At 39.4% G+C, this 26,977-nt stretch overlaps 1 protein-coding gene across 2 annotated transcripts in view; it reads left to right on the forward strand.

Moving 5' to 3' along the window:
- Positions 1–26,977, forward strand: part of nek11 (NIMA-related kinase 11) — a 145,886-nt gene that overhangs the window by 94,742 nt on the left and 24,167 nt on the right. For both annotated transcript variants that reach the window (XM_017683970.2, XM_037533901.1), the window contains 2 exons: positions 8,724–8,851; positions 19,230–19,290. In XM_017683970.2, coding sequence (XP_017539459.2) covers positions 8,724–8,851; positions 19,230–19,290 — 189 coding nt within the window. The remainder of the gene's footprint in view (positions 1–8,723; positions 8,852–19,229; positions 19,291–26,977) is intronic.

Here is a 26,977-nt window from a genome sequence, read left to right on the forward strand (position 1 = left end):
TTTAATGTATGCTAACGTCATTTTAGGACCATTTATTTTGGGCCATTCGTCATAGTGTTTTCAGAGGTTGTAATATGACTGACAATATATTCCATGATTAAATTGCTGAATGATGCCTGAGGGAAGTGTTCAGCCTCTGGCAGAAAGACTTCGTTTATTTTTTAATAAACTCTAATAAAATCCATTATTTTCTCTACATGTTATGGCCATCTCCGTTCAGCCGTCTCTGTTCAAACACACCGTCCTTAATGTGTCTCCTATCAGCTCCTCTCAGCAGACAGTTGTCTTTTTTCTTTACGCTTGCAGTGAGCTGTTTTTACATTAAAGATCTGAGCTGCCGCTCAGTTCTCAGCTGTAGTCCGGTGCACTGCTGAGGGACTGAGGGACCGCCTGTGTTTATACTCCTCGCTGTAAATGAGCGTCTATCTGCACTGATGTTACAGCTAAACGTTAATGACTACACCAGGGACCCTCGTGTGCAGGTGCGGAACGCAAAGCTGAATCGTAAACCCTGACAGTTGGAAAGTTCTGCATTTGCGTATGTTTTCTTGTCATTATTATCTATTCTGTTTATTTATTAAATACTTTTAGTGTCTGCTTCAATTGTCAGAAAGTTCAAAAGTTCAGGATTTCGTTGACATGTTCTAATTAAATGTGTAAGACATTGGTGGAGTTTTTAAGTTGATTATTTGGCTTTGTTTCCAACTTATTTGGAAACATAATACTGGTTTACTGAGTATCGAGAAAGAAGAACCCACTAAAATATGTTGCGTGTGCGCCGCTGTGGGTTGGATGTCATATGCTTTTATGTATGAAAGTTATACGCACAGGCTTAACCACTCATTTCTGCTGCAGATAATCATGTTCCCAGCAAGGCACAGCACTATCCATACCACTGTAATTTATACATTGTAACTTAACCTCTTGTAAATTTAAAAACCTCTATTTGTAGCCTATATTTAGTGCGTTATTTCTTGATTAATATATATGCTTGTATATATACTCTTTTGTATTTTTAATGTTATATTTGGCATTCTTAGCGAGGAGCAAAGTAAGCTTTTCATTGTATATAAGGAAACCTGTTTGACAATAAACACTTTGAACTTGAACTTGAACTTAAAAACAAGGTCGAGTCCAGTCTTTTGGCTGCAAATGGTCTCAAGATGAACATTACACTGATGAAAATAGTAGATAATTTACTCACATCCTTAAAAGACACTCCTTCACCCAGTTTTGACTGAGTTCTTTTCGAATAGTCTTTCAACGCAATCTCAAAAATCACTTTCATCCATCCCATTTTTGTGGGGGTCCGAAGCACAAATGGTGTTCTTCTGCACTTTGCTTGCAATCACATATTTCCAAATCCCCAAAACATACAGTACTGTTTTAAAGTGGGAAAAAAACTGTAGGAGAAAGTGATAGGAACCAGACATCTGAAGAGTATAATGTCTCTAAAAGCTCCCTTACAGAAAGTTATTACATAAATTAGTTGTGAATACACTGCCTGATGTCTTATTGTTGTATGATAGTTTTGAGAAGATTTTGGCTCCATTCATGGTGGAGGGATACATGCTGGGTGTTGTGAGACTAAATAGCCCTCACAGAAAACCTGTTATTTCAGATTTTCCAACATCAAAATTCCATATAAACTCAGAAGACACTGATGGTTTTGGGTAGTCAATAAAATGTCTATATTTGTGTTGTAGTCATGGCGACCCCTGGTTCCTATCACCACCACTATAAAGCCATCTGAACCACCAAACCACCCTGAACCACTCTGTTTACATCTAAACCACTCAGATTATGCAGAAATTTAAAAAATATGGTAGATTTGTCCTTTGAGTGACTGATAGGAATTAGAATGAGGGATTTTATATCTATACTGAGAAACATGTGGTGAATAATTGATATTTGGTGGCAATTTGGCAGCATACATGAAACGTTTCAACTTCTCTGCAAACTTATTCCTCATAATCAGGAGAAAAAAAACTATAGCAATGCCAGACTCGTCACCGTCGTCCCAGCGATCTTATACTATGCTAAAATCTTGAAGTTCAGCCAGACGTTCCTGTCGATTGGACCTGTGGGGAACGTTTCATAGCTGAATAAAAAACAGCACTAATACATTTTTTGCATAAGTGATTCAGGTGGGGCCGTAACAGTGCTGATTAAAATCAATGAAGCCGTGCATCAGGGGAGGCCTGTCTGAAAGCGCTGAGCATTGTGAGTAAGCCCCAGCCTCATTAACCCAGCCTACACTCATCTTTAATTCCCCCTATTCATCTCCATTAAATCAAAGTTTAAGAGCAGTTTATGATCAGGCTTTAAATTGAGCAAAGAGCAAGCATTAATCCCAAATCAGCACTAAAAATAGAGTGAGTTGTTAATATTCAGCTGCTTTACTTTTAAACCAATCACAGCTTTTACAGTGCTTACCGAAAATGTCAGCCACCAAAAAGTTTTGGTGGTCAAAAGTGATGCACTTGGTTTTCAATTAAAAGTAAAATATACAGGTGTGTTAAAAATGTAACACTTAACAAATAATTTTAATGACAGCAAAAATTAGAAATAGTGATAAAAACTGCTGTTGGTGTTCTTCACTGTCCCATGCTGGTCAGCACAGATGCGTTCAAACAGTTTGAGCAGCAACAGATCAACAGTGAAACTCAAACACAGCCCTCTCCCGCTGCGTGATATACACTCTTACATGTTTTTTAAAATGATTTAATGATTAATTCTTTAACTCCATATATTTTGCTGGTGAACTTTTCAACATATGTGTTGTAAACATATGTGTTGGTTAGATCCTGCTAGTGTAGGTTCACAGCTGTTTTTTCTGAAACACAATAAGGTGACTTGTATGGTAATAAAGTGCACAAATGTGCCCCCTGCTGGAAAAACGTTAGACTGCTAGATGAGTGTTCCAAATCCACGTCCACATGCTTTACATATTTATAAGAATTGTACATGTTCCATTTTTTTCATATGTACTATAAGCAGGGCTCTGGAATTCAGCTTTAGATACCTAGAAGTATTATAGGTTTATACTTTTAGAACTTTTTAATATTTAATATTATTTATTAAGCTGTTTGAAATTAAAATATGGGCGGCACAGTGGCGTGGTGGGTAGCACTGTCGCCTCACAGTGAGGAGGGCCTGGGTTCGATTCCCCTGCCGGGGTCCTCTCTGTGTGGAGTTTGCATGTTCTCCCCGTGTCTGCGTGGGTTTCCTCCGGGTTCTCCGGTTTCCTCCCACAGTCCAAAGACATGCAGCCAGGCCAATTGGACATGTTACATTGCCCCTGGGTCTGAGTGTGTGAGTGACTGTCTGAATCTGTCTGTCAGTCCTGCGATGGACTGGCAACCTGTCCAGGGTGTATCCTGCCTTCCGCCCGATGACCGCTGGGATAGGCTCCAGCACCCCCTGCGATCCTGAGGGAGAAGCGGCTTAGAAAATGGATGGATGGATGGAAATTAAAATAGTTCTTTTGTTTCTCTTTCCCAACATGGCACTTTTCACCTTTGGAGCATCGGCAGCATTATTAATGCTTTGGTTTTCAGCTGAATGGAAATTTTGTATTGAAACTGGTATGAAACTGAAATTTCATCAGTATCATCTTCTACTTTTGAACACTTTTGTGGGTGTATTTTACCTTTGGTCCACTTTGTGCATTTCACTAGACAGTAATGTTTACTGGACTGTATGTGGTGCATGTAAAACAAGCTGAAAGACCGTGAAAGAATGAAATGCCAAAGATTTCACTGATGTTAGAAAAGGTTAATTATGTCAATAACAGCAGATAAACAACAGCCTGTTCAAATGTGTGCAGTGATATTTACCACAGATTAGACTCTTATTCATTGGTTTTTGTACCGTATTAATGTGGTTTAATTCCATCTAATGCTGTGTTATGAATGCGTTCAGTTTGTGTAACCTAAAAGTGTAAAATTATAGTTCACACTATGTGCTCATACAGCTGTATGCCAAAGTTTAGGCGCCCCTGGTGTCTTTAAGTTACGTATCCTCTACAGAGACACACTTCTGCCCATTTTAATGCGCAGTTGCTGTTTATTTTGCTGATTTTGACCTCTATCCGCAGTCCCCTAGTGTCCAATCAGCCAGAAGTTACTTATAATCAGTATAATCAAATATAATATGTTGTCTCTGTTCCTCTGTTATTAGAGGTATGCCTCTCTGACAACTATGCTGTGGCTGTGTGTTGAGCTGCTAGTGAGCAATGAGGGGTGAAAAGGAAGGGGTGAGAACCCCCTACTGTGAAAAACAATTCCCACCTCTCCACAAAGCCAACCACACTGAGATAAAAACAGACCGTTACAGCTGTCTTCATATAAAATAATCCAGCAGAGCTGACAGAGTAAACACACAGCATTCAAGCACAATAAACACATTTCTATAAACGTTTACTCGCTCAAAAAGCAGCGCATTTTGGTTTTGTAAACCTTATGCCCTTCTACTAAGATATACTTCATCCACACTGTTGAAGAATTATTGAAGACCTCCAGAATGCCCAGAAATTGTATTTGTACATGGCTATTGTGAAAAAAAAATAATGAAAAGTTATAGTGCATTTAATATTTTATATTTTGCTTTTACAGCCAGATCAGAATTCATTCAAAATTTATGTCAATCCGACTTGACATTCTTCATAATTTTGCGCTGCTGGGACTCTTAAACATTCAGGCTGATCTTTCTGCACAAAAATGAGCAGAAACTCATCCAAAATCCTCTGTGTTCAAAGAGATTTAGAAAGAAATGTCTGAATGTGGCTGCAGGAGAACGAGGCTGCAGCGTCAAGTTAAAAGCCTGAAGGCAAAGTTTAAAAACTTTGAGGACACAAACCAAAGAAGTGACCGCCCGCTTTTTACAGCGAGCTTGAACATTTTCTGGGTGATGAGCATAGCTGTCAGTGAAGGCTCCTGTGATGCTGGTGAAGAGGAAGCTGATCCTCCGGGAGTGAATGGAGTTTGTTGGCAGTCGTGATTGTTTACCTCTGGATGAGCCACGTGAAGCAGCATGAAGCTCTGTTGTTTTGCGCATGCGAGTAAATTTAGGAACTGATCTGTTCAGACTGATGTCACATATAGATCACATTTAAAAGTTATTGTGAACAGCCAAACAAAAAAAATATGATTTTGGTGAGAAAATCAGATTTGGGATACTTTTACCTGCTGTGTGAACAAAGCACTGGAAAAAGGCGAAGCCTCATCACTAAAAAAATTTTGTGCATCAATTTTATTTTTATCCTGTCCTGATGTCAGTAAAGAGCAGACGCTTCACAGTGAGGGTTAAGTTACATGCTTCACTGAGTGAAATTCAAGGTTCGGTCCACCTGCGAATTTATCATGTCTGTCCAATACAGCAGTCCTGCTGCAGGCCATGAAACGCCATGTGCTGATGCTGTTCGCCTCTTCAGCCTTGCTCTGAAAGTGCTAACCAGCATTCAGCGACACTATTGATTATGTTTAAGGGTGTTTGATTGAGGTCAAGTAATCTACTAATTCTGGCAGTGTTTAATTTATCTCCAAAAGTGCTGAATGTCCTCTAGAGTTTATTCAACAAAGCAACTTTTTAAAACTAAGATTAGTGAAAATCTTTGTACTCCCTGTTCAAGGAACGCGTTGATCATTAATTTAAAAGACTGTTTACTCGAGGACTCCTGTATCCGGAAGTGTACAGGCTGAATGGGTGGGGCTAAGCTGCTGTAAGCTGAATGGGTCGGACTAAAGTGCTGTAGGCTGAGTGGGAGGGGCTAAACAGCTGTAGGCTGAATGGGTGGGTCTAAACTGCTGTAGGCTGAATGGGTGGGACTAAAGTGCTGTAGGCTGAATGGGAGGGGCTAAACAGCTGTAGGCTGAATGGGTGGGGCTAAACTGCTGAAGGCTGAATGGGTGGGACTAAACAGCTGTAGGCTGAATGGGAGGGGCTAAAATGCTGTTTTTTTCATATGTACTATAAGCAGTGTTTACATAGAACATTAAACTTTTTTATTTAAAAAACAGCCAGAATTTTTTCTGTTCCTCACCACGGGCCTGTTGATTGAATGTTACAGAGCCAGAATGATGTCTGAAAACAAAGTGGTCCAATTCTGTACGTCTGCTGTCTAATATCAAAGGTTACCCAGGTGTGTAAACATAAAACACCAGCTGGAGATGATTAAGTTCCTACTAGAGTCAGAACCTGCTGGCAGTGTAAATTAGTGCAGGTGTGAGGGATTATAATGTAACATCTACTGTAAGCCTCCTGGGGAGAATCTTGTTGTGTAAAGCAGCTAAAAAAAAGCCTCAGTCACTGAAGTGTGTGTATGGATCGACTGACCACATGCCAGTCCTGTACTGTGCTGGTTTGTAATCAGCCTTCAGGGTTGATTTACTTTGTCGCTTGTTTGGTTTTGCTGAATTGCTCACGGCAGATTCAGGCTTTGGGTGTGGAGTCAGTTGTTGACTAGTGCAGTTGGGCAAGGCGAGTACCAGATTGTTTGGCAAGAAATCACAAGAGGACAAACATGCATATGCTCACCTCACTGTCCCTCTATTTCAGTCCTGTGCTTCTCTTTTCAACACTCAAATCATTTTTCAAAACTTGAAAAACCATTTAAAAAGTCTGAATTCACCAAAATCTCTTACTGGCAAAAGCAATCAAACGATAAAGCATGTTAACTTTATAATCAAATGCTGCTTAAAAACGTATGCAAGCCCATCTAATAATAAACACTATTGATTATGAACCACTAATACAAGGGTGAGCAACCCCAGTGTTAAGAAGAGACATTTTTTTCTCAACAAAAATCAAAGGCTTAACATTTGATGTCCATTTTACCATCTTGGTTGTAAATATGTCTCCATATGTACTATTATGGGCTAAAAACTATAAATGAAAACACAAACTTACTTTACTCTGCCTTAAGCTTTAGCTCAGTTATCGCCACTTTTCTCACATCTCCAACAGGAAACGTTTCCACAGTAGAAGTAGAACAGTTTCTCGTAAAATGCCTCTGTTTGACTTTTTATGAGGCTAAAGTCACTTCTCATTCGCCAGCTCTTTGTTTGAATTACCCTGTTCCATCTTGCGTGAGGCGCCAAAATGTAATTGCTGGACCATTTAAGGTGGAACGGGAAAATTTGAAGCAGCTTTGTGACTTTTTAGTGTTTGTCAGCTTCTCGTTGTGGATTAAACGTATCAGGAAACCAGCTGGAGTGATTATAAACACAAATAAGTCCATTTGTCTCCAAATTATCAATGTTTTTTTGCTAGCTACTAGCCAGGTGAGATTGTTGTCTGTGTTGCTATGGTGACCAGCAATCTGTGCTGATCTTCAGGGTTAAAGGGTGAATTAGCAGTTCTACATTAACTCCAGCTTTTAAGACCATTAATTGTTAAACTGTGTTGAACGATCAGCAGAGCTTTATTTTACTGTAAAGGAGGATTCTTTTATTCTTACCTACAAACCTAATTCTGCTAAGGAGCCACAACACGACAGTAAAAGAGACACATGAGGCTCCGGAGCCACATGTTGCCAACCACTGATATAGTGCGATGAGTATTTCACTTTTAATTGAGATTTAAATTAGTTTTGGGGGAAAAAGGGTTCTCTGCATGTTGAAATAGAGATTGTGTTGTACACACTTACAAGTGATGGTTCTTCAAGTGTTCTTTAGTAATGAAAACGGTTCTATACCATTTACATGATTAAAGGATACTTTGAGTGTTCATGATTCTATATAAGGGTTCTTCAGATTAATGTAGAATCTGCTTTAGATGGTTCTATATAGAACCTTTTTGAAAAGGGTTCTATATAGCACCAAAAGGGGTTCTTCTGTTGTTGCAAACTTAACATTGAAATAATAGAAAAACCCTTTCTGGTACTGCATAGAACCCTTTTCAATATACAACATATACAACAGATTCTCCATCAATCTGAAGAACCCGTTCACAATGCAGAGAACCCTTTAATCATGCAAATGGCTCTTTGAGTGTTTTATTCCAAAGGAACTCTTAACGAATCATCTTTTTAAAGAGTGTATATGGTTTTATATAACACCCGAAATGGTTCTACTATAGTTATGATGTCAAGCTTGTAAAAATAGCAGAACCCTTTTTCGTGCTATATAGAACCCTTTCAAAAAGATTCTATAGAAAGAACAGTATACAACACATTCTCTATCAATGTGAATAACCATTTCACCATACTGTCACGATTGGCCCCTCCCAGTCCTGTCCATGTGCTCCTTTGTTTTGGTTTAAGTCCTGCCCCCTGTTTGGTTACTCCACCCCTGATTGTGTTCACCTGTCCCTCATTGTTCCGTGTATTTAAGCCCTGTGTTTGCCCCTTGTGTTTGCCGGTCTGTGTTTGATGTCTCGGTCTCTGTTTGCTGTTTATTTATTTATTTATTCAAATTATTTATTGTCTGTCCCCCAATCTGTCCGTGTTGGCTATATGAACCTGGACTGTCTCGACTATGACCCTGGATTTGCCCTTAATAAAAGTCGCTTACCTCCGCACATGCGTCCGCCTTATCGCTCCGCGTTACACATACAAAGAACCTTTTAGGGATGCAAAGAGTGTTTTGAGTGTTCTTTACTGAAGAGCCCCTGTAGAACTGAGGTCAGATTATCTATTAAAACCCCAGTGTTTTGAGATGAATGAGGCAAAGTGGCAGTGAAGCGAGTGTGTGTTCATGTGTCCGTGTTTGGTGTTGTTTCAGATATTCCTGACGACCCCCAGGCCGCAGAGGCTTACTACTGCGAGGACGGGTTCGAGTCCTGCTCAGATGAAGACGATTCATCTGCAGCTCCATCCTCCTCTGCCCGTTTCTGCCAGACATTCGGACAGGTGAGGAAGAGACGTCCCATTGGACGAGCAGATAAAAGCAAATCTGTCAGTCAGATAAAATGAGCTGAGAGAGACTTAAATGTCAGTGATGTTTATATCTTTTCTTGAGTGTGCTTTAGATTTCATGGACTGGGTTCACGCAAACTTTCTTAAGAATAAAACTTGCTCTTAAGACAAACACCAAGAAGTTCATAGGAATGTTTTTAAAAGCAGTTCTTGAAAAAAAACTAAAATGTTCTCAAATATTCTTTTAAGATCATCTTAATGGTCTTCTTACGATTTTCTGAAGAAAGTCTTCATTGTTTTCTTACATTGATTACATTACATCACATTTTACTATGTACTATAACAGCATGAGGTACATGTTGAATTTGTACTGTTATTACTGTTAATAATCCACTCAGAGGTGGAAAAATCAAGTGTTTGAAAAATGTAGCAAGCAAGAACTAGAGGGAATGTTGGAAGAAACTGCCATAAGGAAGAAATTCGTCATTGGAAAATATGATGGACGAGGATGACCTCATCAGCTCTAACAGCCTGAGATGAGAGTGAGTCTGTCGTAAGGTTAAGAAAACATTTTGCACCTTATTTTCAGGAATAACACTTGCCTCAAGAAGACCTCTTGGGAAAAGAAAATCCGAGAATTCTTAGATGTTATTTGAAAACTAACATTTTTTTCGTAACTTTTTTTCAGAAGAAGATTTTCTTTTTTAAGACTCTTTCGTGAATCCGGCCCCAGGTCACTATCAGGAAAGTGTCAACTGAGTAATTTAAGGGAATTCTACCATTTTTTCCCAGATCATTAAGTGATTATTGTGTAAGCAACATCATTCAGAGTGGTTTGATGTGAAATAGTTCACTGTACAGAAGTTACCAAGTAACAGTGGGGATCATAGGAACCAGGGGTCAGATTTACGAAAGTGTTGTAAGAAAGAAAATTCTTTTTGAAATGTGCATTTTTGAAGTTTTCTTAAGAAAAAAGGTACGAAAATTGTTGTTCTTCAAATATCTTCTTCAGAATTCTCTTATTTTTTATCTTAACTTTATCTTAAGATTAATTCTAAGAACAATTCTTATGTTCTTAAAAGTTCTTAAATGTTCAAGTGTTAAGTTTTTAAATGTTTTCTTAACTTTATGACAGACTCACTCTCGTCTTACGCATCTGTAAGAGTTCAGCATCTAATTTGTCAAACTTGGACTCTGCCTCTGCTACTCCTCCCGTTCTCATCTCTCGCTTTCTATCGTCACCCCACGATTTCATATTTTCACTGAGGATTTTTTTTCCTGTTGGCTGTTTCTTGCTCCATCACCTCCTGTTCTTGTTTGATCATTTAAATAACAGAAATAACAGTTCATAAAAATTTTAAATGCATCTTGCATTGTTTACGGTAAGCTGTAAAATGCAACACAGCATACCTAAGTAAATAAAGATATTCTTGTGAATTTTTTAAGAAAATAATTAAGATTGTAGAGAATATTCTTCGTAAAACTTTTCAAGACTTTTTTTTTTAAGAACTGCATTTAAGAGCATCGGGCCTCGTTCGCATTTGTAAGCCTTATTCTTCAATATCTTTAGTTCTTAAATGTGTTCTTGATACAGGTCCTAAGAAAAAGTCTATGTCAGTTTCATGACATGTTCTTAAAATGCAGAACTGTTCTCACCTTTGTGTTCTTGAGTGTGTGTAGACTCTTATCTTACCTAAGAACAAATCCCACATAAGAAAACATTGGTGAGTCAGAATCTTTGTGAAAACCCCATAAGTGGGTTTTAAGAAGAGATTTCGGTAACACTTTCTATGACACATTCATGACCTGTTATAATGCATTCATAAAGCATCATAAACATGACTATAAATATTTTTAAAAATGCATTACACATTACAGCCATGCTTATTATGCATTATTAATTATTAACATAATACAGTTTAAGTACTCTTCATAACAAATTATAAGAGCTCATAAGTTGTAGTTGTCGGTTCTAAGTAAAGTGAAACATATTGTACTAAAGCCTCCTCCAGTGTTGAGTCCAGTGAGGCTTTAAGTTGAAGGTTTTACTGAAGAATTTACTGAAACACTAAACATAAACAATAAAGCGCATTACAGGCTTCGAATCTCAGACTTTAAGCGAGTGCTGCCATCAGTGCTTTACCCAATGTGGGACAGTAAATGTACACCACCGTTAGCTTGGCACTAACTTAACACTGCATGTCCAATAGAATGCTGGCAGAAATTAGCATAACTGTACTGTAGTGTAGTGTTCCAGAGTGAAAGGTTCTAGTGTTTGATGTTAGAGCCAGTGAGGGAACAAATTACAATGACAGCACTCGACTATCTCACCTCTCCCTCTCCAGGCCTTCACCCCATAGTCACGCTCTGTGTGATATCAGAGGGGGTTCAGGGGAGGGGCTGATGGGTACTTGGTTTGCTGCGATGTAAACCAGTGTTTAAAGTGAAAGTACCGGTTAAGAAAAGCACATTGTAGCATTAATTCTAGCATCTAAATATTCAGGACTGAAGCCCTGAGGATGCAGCCCTAAGAGCACCAGCACTGCTAAATAAAATACTGGAAATCTCAGGGTGTAAATAAGCTTGTATTTGTCTTTATGCTCTCCAAGCTGGGACTGACTTCTTTGGCTCTGACAGTATAACGTTATTAACACTACTTATAATGCATTATATTAACAATTCATAATTTATAATACACATGGCTATAAAGTGTATTTATAACCATGTTTATAATAATAATCTATATAATATTATAAATGTGATTATAGATGCTTACAAACGTGACATTCAAAGAAAGTGTTGCCGAGATTTCTTCTCAAGAACTGTTAGTTAACGAGGCCCAAACCTATGGACTTCTTAGTGTTTGTCTTAAGAACTTTTGCAAGTTTTTTCTTAAGAAATCTTTTGTGAATCCGGCCTCAGATGTCTGAGCTTAATTCCTCTAAAACTGCATTTTTAAATTCATATTCATGGCAGAGGGATACATGCAGGGTGTTTTGCACTAAAATTGTCCCCCAAAGAAAACATCGTTCAGATTTTCCACTATTTTACCATCATCAACTTTCCATATAAACTCAAAAGACACATGTAGGTTCACTGGAGGTTTTGGATAGTAAATAAAATGTCTATATTTGTGTTGTTTCTTATTTAAAAATAAGTTACAGAACTGCAGTGTTTCCTAACATTAACCCAAAGAATGTCAATTTGAGGCGTTATTATAAAGTCTCTGTATTCATTATAAAAATCAGCACCATATAATTAGCGTTACATATCGTTGCATCGTTGATACCATGCACTGTTTTCTGCACACTCCATATGGATTTTTCACCCTGGAACTGCAGCTGATTGTTTCGCTGAATAATTTATTTCTAAACAAACTAACAGAAAATCCAACCAATTAAAGGAGGAGATAATTAGAATGCTCTTTGTTGTGCTAAGCAGTGTTTAACAGCTCTGTGGGTAGAAAGTTAAATATTCGGAGTTCTAAATCACTTCAGCTGTTCGCTGGAACAGAAGCGAGTCAGACTGGTGCGCTGGCGTCCGCTCCAGGCCAATCCTGGAGGAAAAGCGTGCATGTGGCTAATAGCGAAAATGCTAAACAGGCCGCACTAATTGGTGCCCATTGGCTGTCATTTATTCTTCACAACCGTAGCACTTTTTCCCCAACTACTCTTTTAAAGGTCATTCTAGAGTGTCTGGAGAGTGATGCACATCACTGAGGTGTATCAGTGCCTGAGGGAGAGACTTATTGTGTTCTTTATTGCCAACTACCTGAACTCTCACACAGTCTGGACATTAAGGATGGCTTTAGATGCTGATGATTGCCATCCCCCACCACAATAATTAGGTTAGAGGAGGCTTGTTGGGAGACAGATTGCTGTAGCATCTCTATTATTGTGGGTTTTCAGAGATAAAGTCATGCTCATACTGCCTTATTGTGCTCATAAGATTTCCCACCTGCTGAGCTATAATTAAAAAAGCTTTGTGTTCAGAAGTGCTTCCTGTCCAGAAACAAAGGATTTGCTAGCCAAGCTTATTTGGTAAATGCTAGTGAGCAACCTAGTTAGCCAGACTGATTATTGTAGTATTTTCTCACATTGTAAAACTATATACTGGTTACAGATGGAACATGAAGGATTTACTAGCCAAAGCTGTTTAGTTAACACAATGATAGCTTGCTAGATTGACTTATTTAAGTACAGTATTTTCCTTAAATTGTCCCCCACTGAATGAAAACAGTAGTTACAGATGGAAACATCCCTGCTGACAAGACCAGCAGACACCAGCATGAATTCCATCCTGGTCTAAGTTGGTTGCTGGTCTAGTGCTGGTGTGGTTGGTCACCCAGTATGGTCAGCATACCAGCATCCCAAGCTCAACATATCACTGCTGTCGGCACAAAACCTTATCTCCATCTTTGGTCGTTTTTCAGTTTTTGACATAATTATTTGGTATATCCCTAAAATTGTCCCGCGATTGGCAAAATGAATGTAACACCAATGTTTACATTTGGAAACACTGAGGATTTTCTAGCCCACTAGCATGGGCTAGTTAACTAGCTTGACCTATTTTGGTATCTTCTTAACATTTTCCTATTGTTAAATTTTCCGCAGTGCAAACACAAGTTACTGATGACAACACTGAAGCTTTTCTAGCCAAAACTACTTGGTAAATGCACTGCTAATGCTAGCTAGTTAGGAAGTCTGCTAATGTTAGCTAGTTAGCTAGCCTGATTGTTTTAGGATTGTCTGCCATTGTGAAAATGCAATTGTTAAAATGGAACATGAAGGATTTACTAACCAGGCCTGTTTGGTTAAACCAGTGTTAGCAAGCTAGCTTGATTTATTTAGATATTTTGCTAAAATTGTCCCCCATTGAATGAAAATGGTAGTTACAGATGGAAACATCTCTGCTGAAAAGACCAGCAGACACCAGCATGAATTCTATCCTGGTCTAAGCTGTTTTATGCTGGGCTGGTCCTAGTTTAGCTGGCCACCCAGTATGGACAGCATACCAGCATCTGAAGCTCAACATATCACTGCTGTCGGCACAAAACCTCGTATCTCCATTTTGGTTGTTTTTCAGTTTTTGACATAGTTTGAAAATGCTTGTCACCTTTTACACTGTGTGTAAATTTCCTCATGATTGGACCAAAAGAAATGGCCCAAAATTACTGGGAAAATGTCTGGTTCCATTGACTTCAATTTAAGGTAAATTAGGTTTTTTCCTTCTCCTGTAAAGTAAAAGCTTTGGAAATACAAGGTTTTGTTCCGAAAGCAGTGATATTAGCACCGCTAATGTTAGCTAGTTAGCTATTTAGCTAGCCTGATTTATTTTGGTATGTTCCTGAAATTGTCCCTCATTGTAAAAATGTATGTAATGCCAACAGTGGTTACAGATGGTTTAAACATGGAGGGTTTTTCTAGTGCTGCTAGAAACCATTGCACTACTAACATTAGCTAGTCAGCTAGTGTGACCTATTTTGATATCTTCTTAACATTTTCCCCCATTGTTAAAATGTAAGTAGTGCAAACAGTAGTTACAGATGGAAACACAGAAGCTTTTCTAGCCAAGACTACTTGGCAAGTGCACTGCTAATGTTAGCTAATTAGTCTGCTAAAGTTAGCTAGTTAGAAAGCCTGATTCAAAAAGTTCCCCATTGTAAAATGTAAACAATTCAAACAATGGTTACAGACTCTTGAGCCTTAATTGGGAAAGATAAGTGACACTTTTTTCAATCCCACCTCTGCATTTAACCCATCCGTGAAGCGAAACACCAAATACACACTAGTGAATACATACACACTAGGGGGCAGTGAGCACACTTGCCCGGAGTGGTGGGCTGCCCTATCCACGGCACCTGGGGAGTAATTGGGGTTAGGTGTCTTGCTCAAGGACACCTCAGTTATGGACTGTCAGCACTGGGGATCGAACCGGCAACCTTCCGGTCAGAGGGCCAGTTCCCTAACCTCCAGCCCACGACTGCCCAATACCACTAACATTAGCTGGTTGGCTAGCTTCTTTGGTATCTGTTAAAATATACATAATACAAACAGTGGTTATATATGGAAACATTTTTTTTAGCCAAGACTGTTTGGTAAGTTTGGTAGCTATTTGGCTACCCTGATTTATTTTGGTGAATGTCACAGTAAAACTACACATGATGCAAACAATGGGCCTCATTCGTCAACCGTTCTTACACGTTCTTACAGAGTTTTCTGACATTCACCAGTGTTTTCTTATGTAGGATTTGTTCTTAGGTAAGAACAGAATCTACACACACTCAGGAGCACAAAGGTGAGAACAGTTATGCGCTTTAAGAACACAACGTGAATCTGACACAGACTTTTTCTTAGGACCTTTATCAAGAATGAGGTCCAGTATTTGCAGATGGAACAAGCCTTAGATAAGCCTACTTGTAAATGCATTGCTAATGCTAATTTTGCTAGTTAGCTAGCTTAAGTCACTTTGGTATTTTCCTAAAATTTCTGTTTTTTTTCACACATTTATCCAGTTTTTATTTTAGCTTATTTCATTCTGTTTCTGTTTCATGAAGGAGTTGTATTTATGTGAATTTCCTGGCGTATCAGAAGCAATTAGTGCAAGTAACTACATGCTATTTTTCATCAAACTACAATAGTACTTTGATGAAAAATAGACCTGCTTATGTGGTTTCTGAAAATTCAGGCTTTCCCATTTTTGATAGCTAGCCCTTTTCACACTCGGACCTCAGTAAGTTACTGGTGTACCTTTACTTTTGCCTTTCTTTTGATGTATACTTCTTTACGTAATTATTTGTTTTATTATTTTTAAGCCACTTTTTTGTTTTTCTCTCTTGAGCACTTTTTTATTTGTTCTTCTGATTTTCTTTGCTTTTATTTTATTTACGTAAAGCACAATGTGCCTCAGTCATAAATTGTTCTCAGGAAGAAATTTCTTCTTAAATTTCTTCTTTTTTTTAAAAAAAGTCTGTTTTCACTTTTTTGGATGGCTCAATAATATTGATGAGCTCTGCTCTGATTGGCTGGTTTACAGTGAGGCTCACACAGAAACAACACGTCAAAATAACCACAGGCAGGAAAATAAAATGAACCTATGTGTAAATAAGCTGGTCCTCATACAGTTTAGCTAGCTATGCTCGTCACTTGAAGCTTGCAGAGCAACCTAACAACTTTAAATTAAGTTCCTTCTCCATTAAAGTGAATTAAGGATCCTGTTAGAGATGTGGGAATCGGCTTTCTGTACACCAGCTTGTTTTGCGAATTTTCCATTCCATCTTAAACGGTTACATTCTGGTGTCTATACAAGGTGTAGCATTTAAGGTGAAATGGAGAATTAAATTAAGAAGCTGGCAAATAGGAAGAACTTCCACCTTGTTTAATAGTCAGTGGCCTGCTGACAGTTCGGTTCCTTGGGAAGGGAATGAAAAGTGCTAATATCCCTTCACAGCCTGGAGCTACATTTCTACACACAGTCTTCTTTTTCACTGCTACTCCGAACACTCCAGAATTCTCTTCATAATCATGAATCTTTGGAGCTCTTCTTGAATCCCAGCGCTTCTGTCATTCTGGATTTGACGTCGTCGTCATTTAATGCATTGCGAGTGATACAAAAGACACTTTGAAATCCGATATGAGCGTCCAGAGCGTCCAGACTGAGACACTTCTGTAAAAATCTTTATTGGAATCGCATTTCAAACCACTTCCAAATGTGGTTTGGATCTGATCAGGAAAAATCAGATTTAATGAGGTTTTTAACCGTCTTCCAAACTCAATCTGGATATGTCACAACATCTGATTTGGGCTGTCAGTCTGAATGAGGCCTTTGTTCCTTGGAGAGAATGAATGTATTTTCACCTAATTTAACTGTGTTCACACTTTTGCATACGACTGTAAATGCGACCACTGAGGGATGGTAGACTACTCTGTTCTCTACCCTCGTATAAAAAAGATGGTTCTTCAAGGGTTCTTTAGTGAAGAAAATGGTTCTATATGGAACCATGAGGACTCAAAGAACCCTCTGCGTGATTAAGTTTTTTTGCATCATGAAAGGGTTCTTCAGATTGATGGAGAATCTGTATATAGAATATTTTTGAAAATGGCTCTATATAGCCAGGGTTCTTCTATGGCGGTGATGTCAAGCTTGCAACAATACACTTTTGTGTGCTATATAGAACCCTTTTCGAAAAGGTTCTATGTAGAACCGTCTTTTGCACATTCATGCACATTCACCATTGGTCTGAAGAACCCTTTCATGATGCAAAGAACTCTTTAGTCATGCAGAGGGTTATTTGGGTGTTCATGGTTCTACATATAAACCTTTTCTTAACCTTAGAACCCAAGATGCTCCTCGGTGAGCACGCTCCTCATGCTTGAGCTGATAAAGTGCAGGACCATCTCCCTGAGCTTTTCTCCAGAGAGATCAGCCGCCATCCGCTCGTGGCCCCCGGCTCACAGCTGCGATCCAATCTCCTCCAACAAGCGGCACACGGCGCGGTGGGCCCGGCCAGATTAAAACGATTTGTCACTGCTGCGAGAAACAGGGGAGATGAAACCTGAGGATGGGCTGGAATTGACTTCTGCTCCACTGCATGTTTGATAATTAGCTGGTGAGAGCAGAGAGCCCAGCTCCTCTGATTGGGCAGTGCATTTTTACAACACCCATCATAATAAAAGAGACATTCCAGGGTTTCCCCAAACCAGCCTGAGAGCACAGACGGCCTCCAAGCTGCACGTATCTTACATTTTATTTTGCCACTTATGCGTTTGTCTACTTTTTAAAAACAAAAAAACAGACTTCTCTTTGTTTTTTAGAAATAAACAGGTGGATTCTATGTGTGCCCTTAAGGCTAATATACACCAATCAGGCATAACATTCTGACCACCTCCTTGTTTCTACACTCATTGTCCATTTTATCAGCTCCACTTACTATATAGGTGCACTTTGTAGTTCTACAATTAGTGTATGTTGTGAAAGTACAAGTGGATCAGACACATCAGTGCTGCTGGAGTTTTTAAACACTGTGTCCACTCACTGTCCACTCTATTAGACACTCCTACCTTGTCACCCCACCTTGTAGATGTAAAGTCAGAGACGACAGCTCATCTGCTGCTGCACAGTTTGTGATGGTCATCCTCTAGTCCTCCATCAGTGGTCACAGGATGCTGCCCAAAGGTATTTTTGGTTGGTGGACTATTCTCAGTCCAGTAGTGACACAGAGGTGTTTAAAAACTACAGCAGCACTGCTGTGTCTGATCCACTCAGACCGGCACAACACACACTAACACACCACCACCACGTCAGTGTTACTGCAGTGCTGAGAGTGATCCACCACCTGCTCTGTGAGGGTCCGTGCGGGTCCTGACCACTGAAGAACAGGGTAAAAGAGGGCTAACAAAGTATCAGAGAAACAGATGGACTACAGTCTGTAACTGTAGAACTACAAAGTGCAGCTATACAGTAAGTGGAGCTGATAAAATGGACAATGAGTGTAGAAACAAGGTGGTGGTCATAATTTTATGCCTGATCAGTGTATGTGAATGAGTTCTGCTGTGATAGGCTGTCCTGTATTTAGCTTAATTCAGAAAGCAGTCCAGGCCTCAACACTCCTTGTAACGTCAGTGTGAGTGGGTAGGGTTCAACTGCTGTAGGCTGAATAGGTGGATAAATGTAAATATGTTGGTTAGTGACATCACAAAAACAATGAATACAGTCCATATGGACTGTATGGACTGTGGACTGAATAATACTTTTTGATACCTTTTTTATGTGATTTTTTATTTTAAGGCAGAAAGGAAAGTTTGACTGATGTATGTACTGTTCCCATTAGCTGTGAGACTCTCCTGCATCCTTTTATCTCTTTTAGTTCTCGCAAACAAGAAAAAGCCAGTATGAGATTTACTCTCGGTCGCTCTCTCGGTCGCTCTCTCTTTTTTTCTTCCTCAGTCTCTTTGCAGCCTCTGACATGATGTCCATGCTGGGAATATCAAGCTTCTTCTTATGTCTAGCTGAGTTGTTGGTGTGTGATGTGGTTTTGTAAAATGTTATGCAGTTCTAGTGAGAGGTTCTTGTGCTGCTCCTACAAAGTTACATAGCACTATAGCAGGCATCCGTCCCAGAGTGGCAATGAGATGTCATTCTCACTATTATAAGACAATGTAGCATCAAAATTATTTTGAAGCTGTCATTTTAAGATGGAACTGCTACATACTGTTGCTTTAATCAATTTATTTATTATATGACTCCTACCCTTGAAGATGAATGGAATCAGTGGTGATTTAGTGGAACATGCAGAAAACCACAATATCATAAGGTTTTCTCTCTCTCTCTCTCTCTCTCTCTCTCTCTCTCTCTCTCTCTCTCTCTTTCTCAGGACAGTGATATAGAGGCCATGGTGAGACACATGGAGAATGTTCTGGATGAGAAATACAGCAGTGAGTACAAAACAGCCACACACAGTCTTTCCAGTCACACAGTACCTTACAGTACAGAAATGTTTCCTGCCGGAGATACGAGAAAAGCAGCTATAGCTGAGCTAAAGCTTAAAGCAGAGTTTATATTTTTTTGTCTATACTAGCACATTATACAACAGTTAGTTCTGGCCACACCAGCTGATTGGTTGAGAAGCGTTCTAACTGTGCTGTTTTTTCGCCATAACATCACAGGTTTCTCACAAACGCTGTATCACTCCACTGAGATGTCGTTGCTAAGCAGGGACTTTGACAGTTGCAGGAGACTCTCAAGCCATTTGAACGTTTTTACTTCTTACTTTGCCACAAACAGAAAATGGACACATTTGACCGACAGCCGGTCAGACTCTGAGGATGAGCCTACACTAAATTCCCATACTGCCCGTTGGTCTGTGTGGAGCTGGAGAACAAACTGCCGGCTGTGAAGCGAGTGGGCGGAGCTCATTACTCTGACGTAGCAACAAGCTGCTTGTTAAGGAACTGTAATTTTGCGGAAGAAACTGCAAACATTGAAACATATTAAACGCCGTGTTCACAGCCCAGTTTATTAATTTCTTAGTTTATTTATTCAATTGTTGTATAAAAGCAATAGAACACTCAAGGTCGTGTGTTATTGCTCTAACATCATGGCTGTTGTGATGACCTAAGGTGACCAAATCACAACTGTGATGTTATTTCTCCATAATACACTCCCTCTCGTCTTCTACTGCTTAATTAGCACATATTCAAACATTTTCAGCCAAGATATTAAAACGTTACTTCAATAAAATGGACATAAAATGTGGCTCCCAAGGTGGTTTGATTTTTGTTGAATGGACAAAATGGCCCTTCTTAATGTTTAGGTTGCGACCCTTGACCTAGATGAACAGTTCTGCTTCATCCTCTCATTGAAATTGTTAATAATGAGCAGCCTTAACACGAGGGGAAGGTGGGCCTTTGCTTAATTTGCAGGGCATTATGCAACGAGCATATATCCCTGACCGGCCCTGAATGTAATCCCCTTAATACACGTGAGATCAAGAGGTCAGCAGATATATAAATGCACAGGCACTCCTCAAGAGGTCAGTGGACATACATATGCACACATGCACACTCTTGAGTAACAATGAGTCTGAATGACCACAGAGCTCATCTGGAAATGAAGCATAAAGCATTCCTTATAATCCTTCTCACTCCCTCTCTCTCTCTCTCTGATAATGAGCGCCTTCCCTATTGGTGTGAGTAACGAGCCAGTCTGCCTGTTTTTCTCTTCTTCCAAGCCGCTCAGACATTTACATTGATTGGATCATTCATGTGGGGCTATTTACGGGTTCTGGTCAGATCAAGTGCCTCTTCTGCACTTCCTCCAGGACAAAGCTGCAATCAGTGTTTCCATCCTGCTCCCTGTTTCCGTCCTGACTGATGTTACCTCTTCAGGTTTCAGCGGCTTTATTTAAATCTCCTGTTTGGCTCTAATCGCTGCCCTGCCCTTTACAGTAATTTATAGACTTCTTTGAGAGTTTTTGAGTGGTGGTTGAAACTGTCCATCATGCGACCATCTTAAATAGTTAGCAAACACAAGAAAGGTAGATAAAAATATTTGCCAATGAAAAAAGCTAAAGTTTGTTTATAAATGGCTTTTTTAAAATAAAGTAAGCAGTAAATGATTTACAGCTTGTATGATCTCCATAGAAATCACATGAGCCTGAAGTCAACATGTCCAGTGCCCAATGTGGGCTAGAGGGGTATAAAGCCCCCAGCATTGGGCTGTGGAGCAGTGGAACTGTGTTCTCTGGAGTGATGGAGCCTCATCCAATACCTTTGACCCAGAACTGACCATTCAACATCAGTACCTGACCTCACTAATGCTCAGTCAAATCCTCACAGCGGTGTTCCAACATCTAGAAGCCTTTCCAGAAGAGTAGAGTATGGTACTGCAGCAAAAACTCACTATTAACACCTTCACTTCAACATCTACAGCACATTCTGAAGAACCCTTTTATTGTGCAAAGAACCATTTAATCATGCATATAGTTCTTTAACTGTTCATGGTTCAAAGTAGAACCATTTTATTTATTAAAGAACCCTTGAAGAACTGCTTGCTAAACCAGGAAATAACAGGATCCAATAATAACCCAATAACGATTTCAGCGCTTCTGTTTCTTTTAGCTGCGATTGGTTATTGATTGCAAGCAGCTACAATATTAGCTTATGCTTTGATATTTGCTCTGTGTGCACATTGTGTGTGTGTGTGTGTGTGTGTGTGTGTGTGTGTGTGTGTGTGTGTGTGTGTGGGAAAGTAAAGTGTCTCCCTCTCTCTCTCTCTCTCTCTCTCTCTCATATACACAGAAACAGATGGAGAATGTGTTGGTGATGTTTTCAATTCTCAGTATTTTTCTATTTTGTCGCTCATATTTAATTACAGGGAACTGCCTTAATATCAACACTGTAATTGTGATTTACTTAAACAATAGAAGACGAGAGGGAGTGTGTTATTGCAAAACAACATCACGGCTGTGATTTGGTCGCCATAGATCATCACAGCCATGATGTTATTGGTGATAACACACAACCTCCAGTGTTCTATTGCTTTTATATGACAGTTAAATAAAGTAAGAAATTAGTAAACTGGGCCGTGAATGCGGCATTTAATGTTTTAATGTTCACAGTTCCTTCAGCCAAATTATAGATCCTTAAGAAGTAGCTTGTTGTTACATCAGAGTACCGAGCTCCGCCCACTCACTGCACAGTCTGCTCTAAAAATACAAGCTGAGCCATAAAACTGACACAATATCAAGTTTAGCTCAGTTTTGTAATTTTTTGCCAGATCAATATTAATGTTGTTTTGTTCCAGCCAGTCAGTTGTGTTGGATTCATTTCTGGCTGATTCCAGGTTGTTTAGCTGTTCTTCTGTCTCAGCTGCCGACTGAAAAGCTGCTCAGTGGTGCAGTTTAGGAATTTAGTGTAGTTTCATCGTCAGAGTCAGACCAATTTGGCTATCGGTCAAATGTGATCTTAAAAGTGTCCATTTTCTGTTTGTGGCAAAGTAAGAAGTAAAAACGTTCAAATGGCTTGAGCGCCTCCTACAGCTGTCAAAGTCGTTGCTTAGCAACTGCATCTCAGTGGAGTGATAGCGTTTGTGAAAAACCTGTGATGTTATGGTGAAATAACAGCATGATTAGAACGCTTCTCAACCAATCAGCTTGTGTGGCCAGAACTAACTGTTGTATAACACATATTAAAACACCTCAGTGCCTCAGTAATCTCCTTCTTGCCAACGCAGCACACTCCAGACTTCCTCTCTGCACTGTGCGGTCAGTGAAAGCGTTTAAAGTGAAAATTTAAACAGAAAATCAAATTTCAGTTTAGTCCTTGAACTGTAAATGTATGTGGTCATGTTTGGTGCCTGACGTTTGCTACCTTAGTTTTATCACTGCAGCCACGAGGCTAATGTAGCTTACAGGTACTGGAAGCTAATTATATAGAATATTACAGGATTTTTTATATTTTACTCATAGCTGCGTTTATGCCCGATGATATACAGTATGCTGGTCTGTCCAGTCTGTCAGCTTCAGTGTGTATATGTGTTATGTATTCATGCTGCTCTGACAGATGACACTGCTGTCCAGTCTGTATGAATGATGGAGTGCCAAGCTGTGGTCAGTGATGCAGTTCAACCCCTACGCTCTCCAGTCTCAGTGCACCAAACTGACCATCACCTGTTCCAGGTGACATGGTACAAAACAATGTACAAAAAATGTTCCTGAGATCATGAGGAAGAACTACTAAGAAGAACTGAGTCTCAAAAGGGGAACATCCATAAGAGCATAAGCATAAACCACTGAGAGGACCTGAGACTGAAAAAAGAACCTTCATAAGAGCATGAGCATGAACCACTGAGAGGAACCGAGGGTCAAAAAGAGAATATTCCTAAGAGCAAAAGGAAGAACCACTGAGAGGAACCATCACTCAAAAAATAATCCTTTTTAAGGAGATGAGGATGAATGTCTGAGAGTAACCAATACTTAACAAGAGAACCTTCCTAAGAGCATGAGGAAGCACAACTGAGAGGAATGATGACTCAAAGAAAAACTTCCTAAGAGCAAGATGAAGAACTACTAAATAGAACAGTGACTCAAAATAAGAACCTTCCTAAGCGCATCAGGACAAACCACTGAGAGGAACTGAGACTTAAAGAGAACCTTCCTAAGTGCATCAAGAAGAACCACTGAGAGGAACCACGACTCAGAGAGAACCTTCCTAAGTGCATCAAGAAGAACAACTGAGAGGAACCGCAACTCAAAGAGAACCTTTCTAAGAGCATCAAGAAGAACCACTGAGAGGAACCGAGACTCAAAGAGAACCTTCCTAAGAGCATCAAGAAGAACCACTGAGTGGAACTCAGACTCAAAGAGATCCTTCCTAAGAGCATCAAGAAGAACCACTGAGAGGAACTCAGACTCAAAGAGAACCTTCCTAAGAGCATCAAGAAGAACCACTGACAGGAACTCAGACTCAAAGAGAACCTTCCTAAGCACATCAGGAAGAACCACTGAGAGGAACCGAGACTCAAAGAGAACCTTCCTAAGCGTATCAAGAAGAACCACTGAGAGGAATCAAGACTCAAATAGAACCTTCCTAAGAGCATGAGGAAGCACAACTGAGAGGAACCAAGACTCAACGAGAACCTTCCTAAAAGTATGAGGAAGCACAACTGAGAGGAACCAAGACTCAAAGAGAACCTTCCTAAGCGCATCAAGAAGAACCACTGAGAGGAACCAAGACTCAAAGAGAACCTTCCTAAGCCGATCAGAAAGAACCACTGAAAGATCATACAGAGAAAGTGTTATGATCCAGAGCTGCAGTTTAGAGACATAGTAACTAAAAGCTGCCTATAAATAAGCAACAGAGAAGATTATAAGAGATTAATAAATGAGACTGATAAATAAAAAGACATAATAATAAAGAAATCATGATAAATCATGATGTAACTTAATGAAAAAAACATGTTTGACATGAATGTGTCAGGCCTTATGAGATATTCTAAAATATAGAATGAAGGGATTTAATGTGGGATGTGATGTAATCCCTTATTCTGGATCATCTTTTGGGTGGCACAGTTAAGATAGCATTACAGGAATCCAGTCCAGCAGAAGCAAAGCATGGAGACGGTTCTCTGTCAGATATTAATGGAACATCTTAGACTTCAGGGATACAACAGAGATTTAGCAGGACTTTCTACAGACGTTACTGAAGTACCCTGCTCAGCTTAAAATGCCGAGCTCATTAATCTAGTACTGCAGTCAAATGGACGACCTGACTTTGATGCCTAATTTATCTTTCTAAGTTTTTTTTTAATGATTGCAATCAGTTGTTTCAAAGCAATAAACTGTGCAACAGGAAATACATAATGAAAAACAAGTGAGTTTGATATAGTAAATATGTAAACATTGTTAAAGTTTTAAAATGTACTGTTTACTCTTTGGTACATACAGTCCATATATGAAAACTTAGCTGTGGTTTTGAACTCATCATTTTTATGATGTCACTAAGTCCAGGGTGTGTACGTACTGTACAATCGCCTATTCAGCCTACAGCAGTTTAGCCCCCGCCCATTCACACTTAAGTTAAAAGGAGTGTTTCAGCCTCGACTGCTTTTTGAATGAGTAACAATGCCAGACAGCCAATCAAAACAAAAATAATAAAAGTGTATATACACACGCACACACACACATATATATATATTGTGTGTGTGTGTGTGTGTATGACATAATTTGAAAATGCCTGTTGCTCTTTATATTGTGTGTAAATTTCATGATGAATGGATCAAAAGAAGCAGCCCAGAATGACTTGGAAAAAAGTCTGGTTTCATTGACTTACATTAAAAGTAGTTTTTCCTTCACCCCTCACATTTCTGCAAATATCTTTTCATGGGACTAGAGGATCAGACACAGCAGTGCTATTGGAGAGGACCTCCCTCACTAGATGATTATATGTTCAAATTATTAACAGGCTGTTCACATGTTTGCAGTAGACCAGTAGTCGCAACCCAAATGTTAAGAAGAGCCATTTTGTCCTTTCAATAAAAGTCAAACCAACTTGGCAGCCACCACATTTGATGTCCATTTTACCATCTTGGCTGTAAATATGTCTCAGTGTGTGCTGATGTTCTAATATAGACTAAAAAATCTAAATGAAAACACAGACTTACTTTGCTCTGCTTTAAGCTTTAGCGCAGATGTAGTCGCTTTTCTCACCCCTCTGGCAAACTTTTCCTCAAAAGTAGAACAGTTTCTTGTAAAATGTCTCTCAGCAGTCAAGTTTTTACGAGGCTGAAGTCGCTTCTCATTCTCCAGCTTCTTGGTTGAATTTTCCTGTTCCACCATAAATGGTACCTGAGGTGCCAGAATGCGACTGCTGCACCATTTAAGGTGGAACAGGATAATTTGGACGAGAATGTTTTTCATTAAAACACAAAAAGGTTTACTAAATAAGTGCAGAAAATATATGCTGTGGTAGTGACTGTTCTAAATGTTCCACACTGATATTCAGATTTGGGACACATTTACTTCAAAATAATGGGATCTAACTGCTCACCCTGTGGCCATGAGGAAATGCAAGTGTGTGGCTATAAAATGAGGCTCCATCTATGGACTAGAATGCTTTGTTTTTCGGTAATGACGTGGAAATATGGAACAGCTTTTTAAAAAATTTTTTTTTACAAATTTATGAAATCCCACTGGTAACATCCCATATTAATAAAAAATAATGGGTAGCCACAGCTCAGTATGATGTGGGAATGAGATAATTAAGTTGTGGCCACAATTTGATAAGGCACAGGAATGAGATCATGCCTTGCTGAGTCATGGCCACACATTAAGATCTCATTTCCACCCCTTACTAAGTTGAGGCCATGACTTAATTATCTTGTTCCCATGCCTTACAAATAATTTTTAATTATACAGGATGTCAACAAGCGGGGCTGTGCAGAAATTTAACTGATGATAAATCTAAATCTTCCAGCTTCACTTCAAAACAATCTTTGTCCATATTTAGCTGATTAATATCTCTGTACATTGTTTTAATGTGTTCAACCTTTCTAGCACCAGTGCTGCCTCCTCAAAAAGTTCACATACAGCCCTGCTAGACATGATTGCAGTGTCCTTGGCACCACTGTGCAGGAGCAACCACACACACACATGTCTGGGACACTGAACCGTAACGCACATGTCAGCATGCCTGACAGCTCAGAGACTCTTTTTTCTGCATGAGCACCTGTGGCAGAGCTTCTCGCTCTCATGTCTGCCTTCCCTCAGCATTGGCCTACATTACCCACCCCACACAAACAAACTCCACAGCAAACTTTCAGAGAGCCACTGCACTCAGATGACTAAAGGAGCAAAACAAGAGGCAAAAAACTAAAGAAGAAACTTCAGCTCTGCAGATCTCTCTGCTTACAGCCTCAAAGCTCTGGCACAAAACTAAAGAAGCAAAATTCAGCACTAAACAGGGCTAAACAATTTGCCTGCTCATCCAGCATTGTCCTTGTTTATAGATAACAGTGTTAGAAACCACCGACCGAGGTTACTTAAAGGAGAACACCACTAATATTTTGACATTTCTGCATAATTCAATGACAAAGATGTAAAAAGAGTCATTCAGAAACTTCAGA

Source organism: Pygocentrus nattereri, chromosome 24 (genome assembly GCF_015220715.1).
Source record: "Pygocentrus nattereri isolate fPygNat1 chromosome 24, fPygNat1.pri, whole genome shotgun sequence".
Classification (NCBI taxonomy): Eukaryota; Metazoa; Chordata; class Actinopteri; order Characiformes; family Serrasalmidae; genus Pygocentrus; species Pygocentrus nattereri.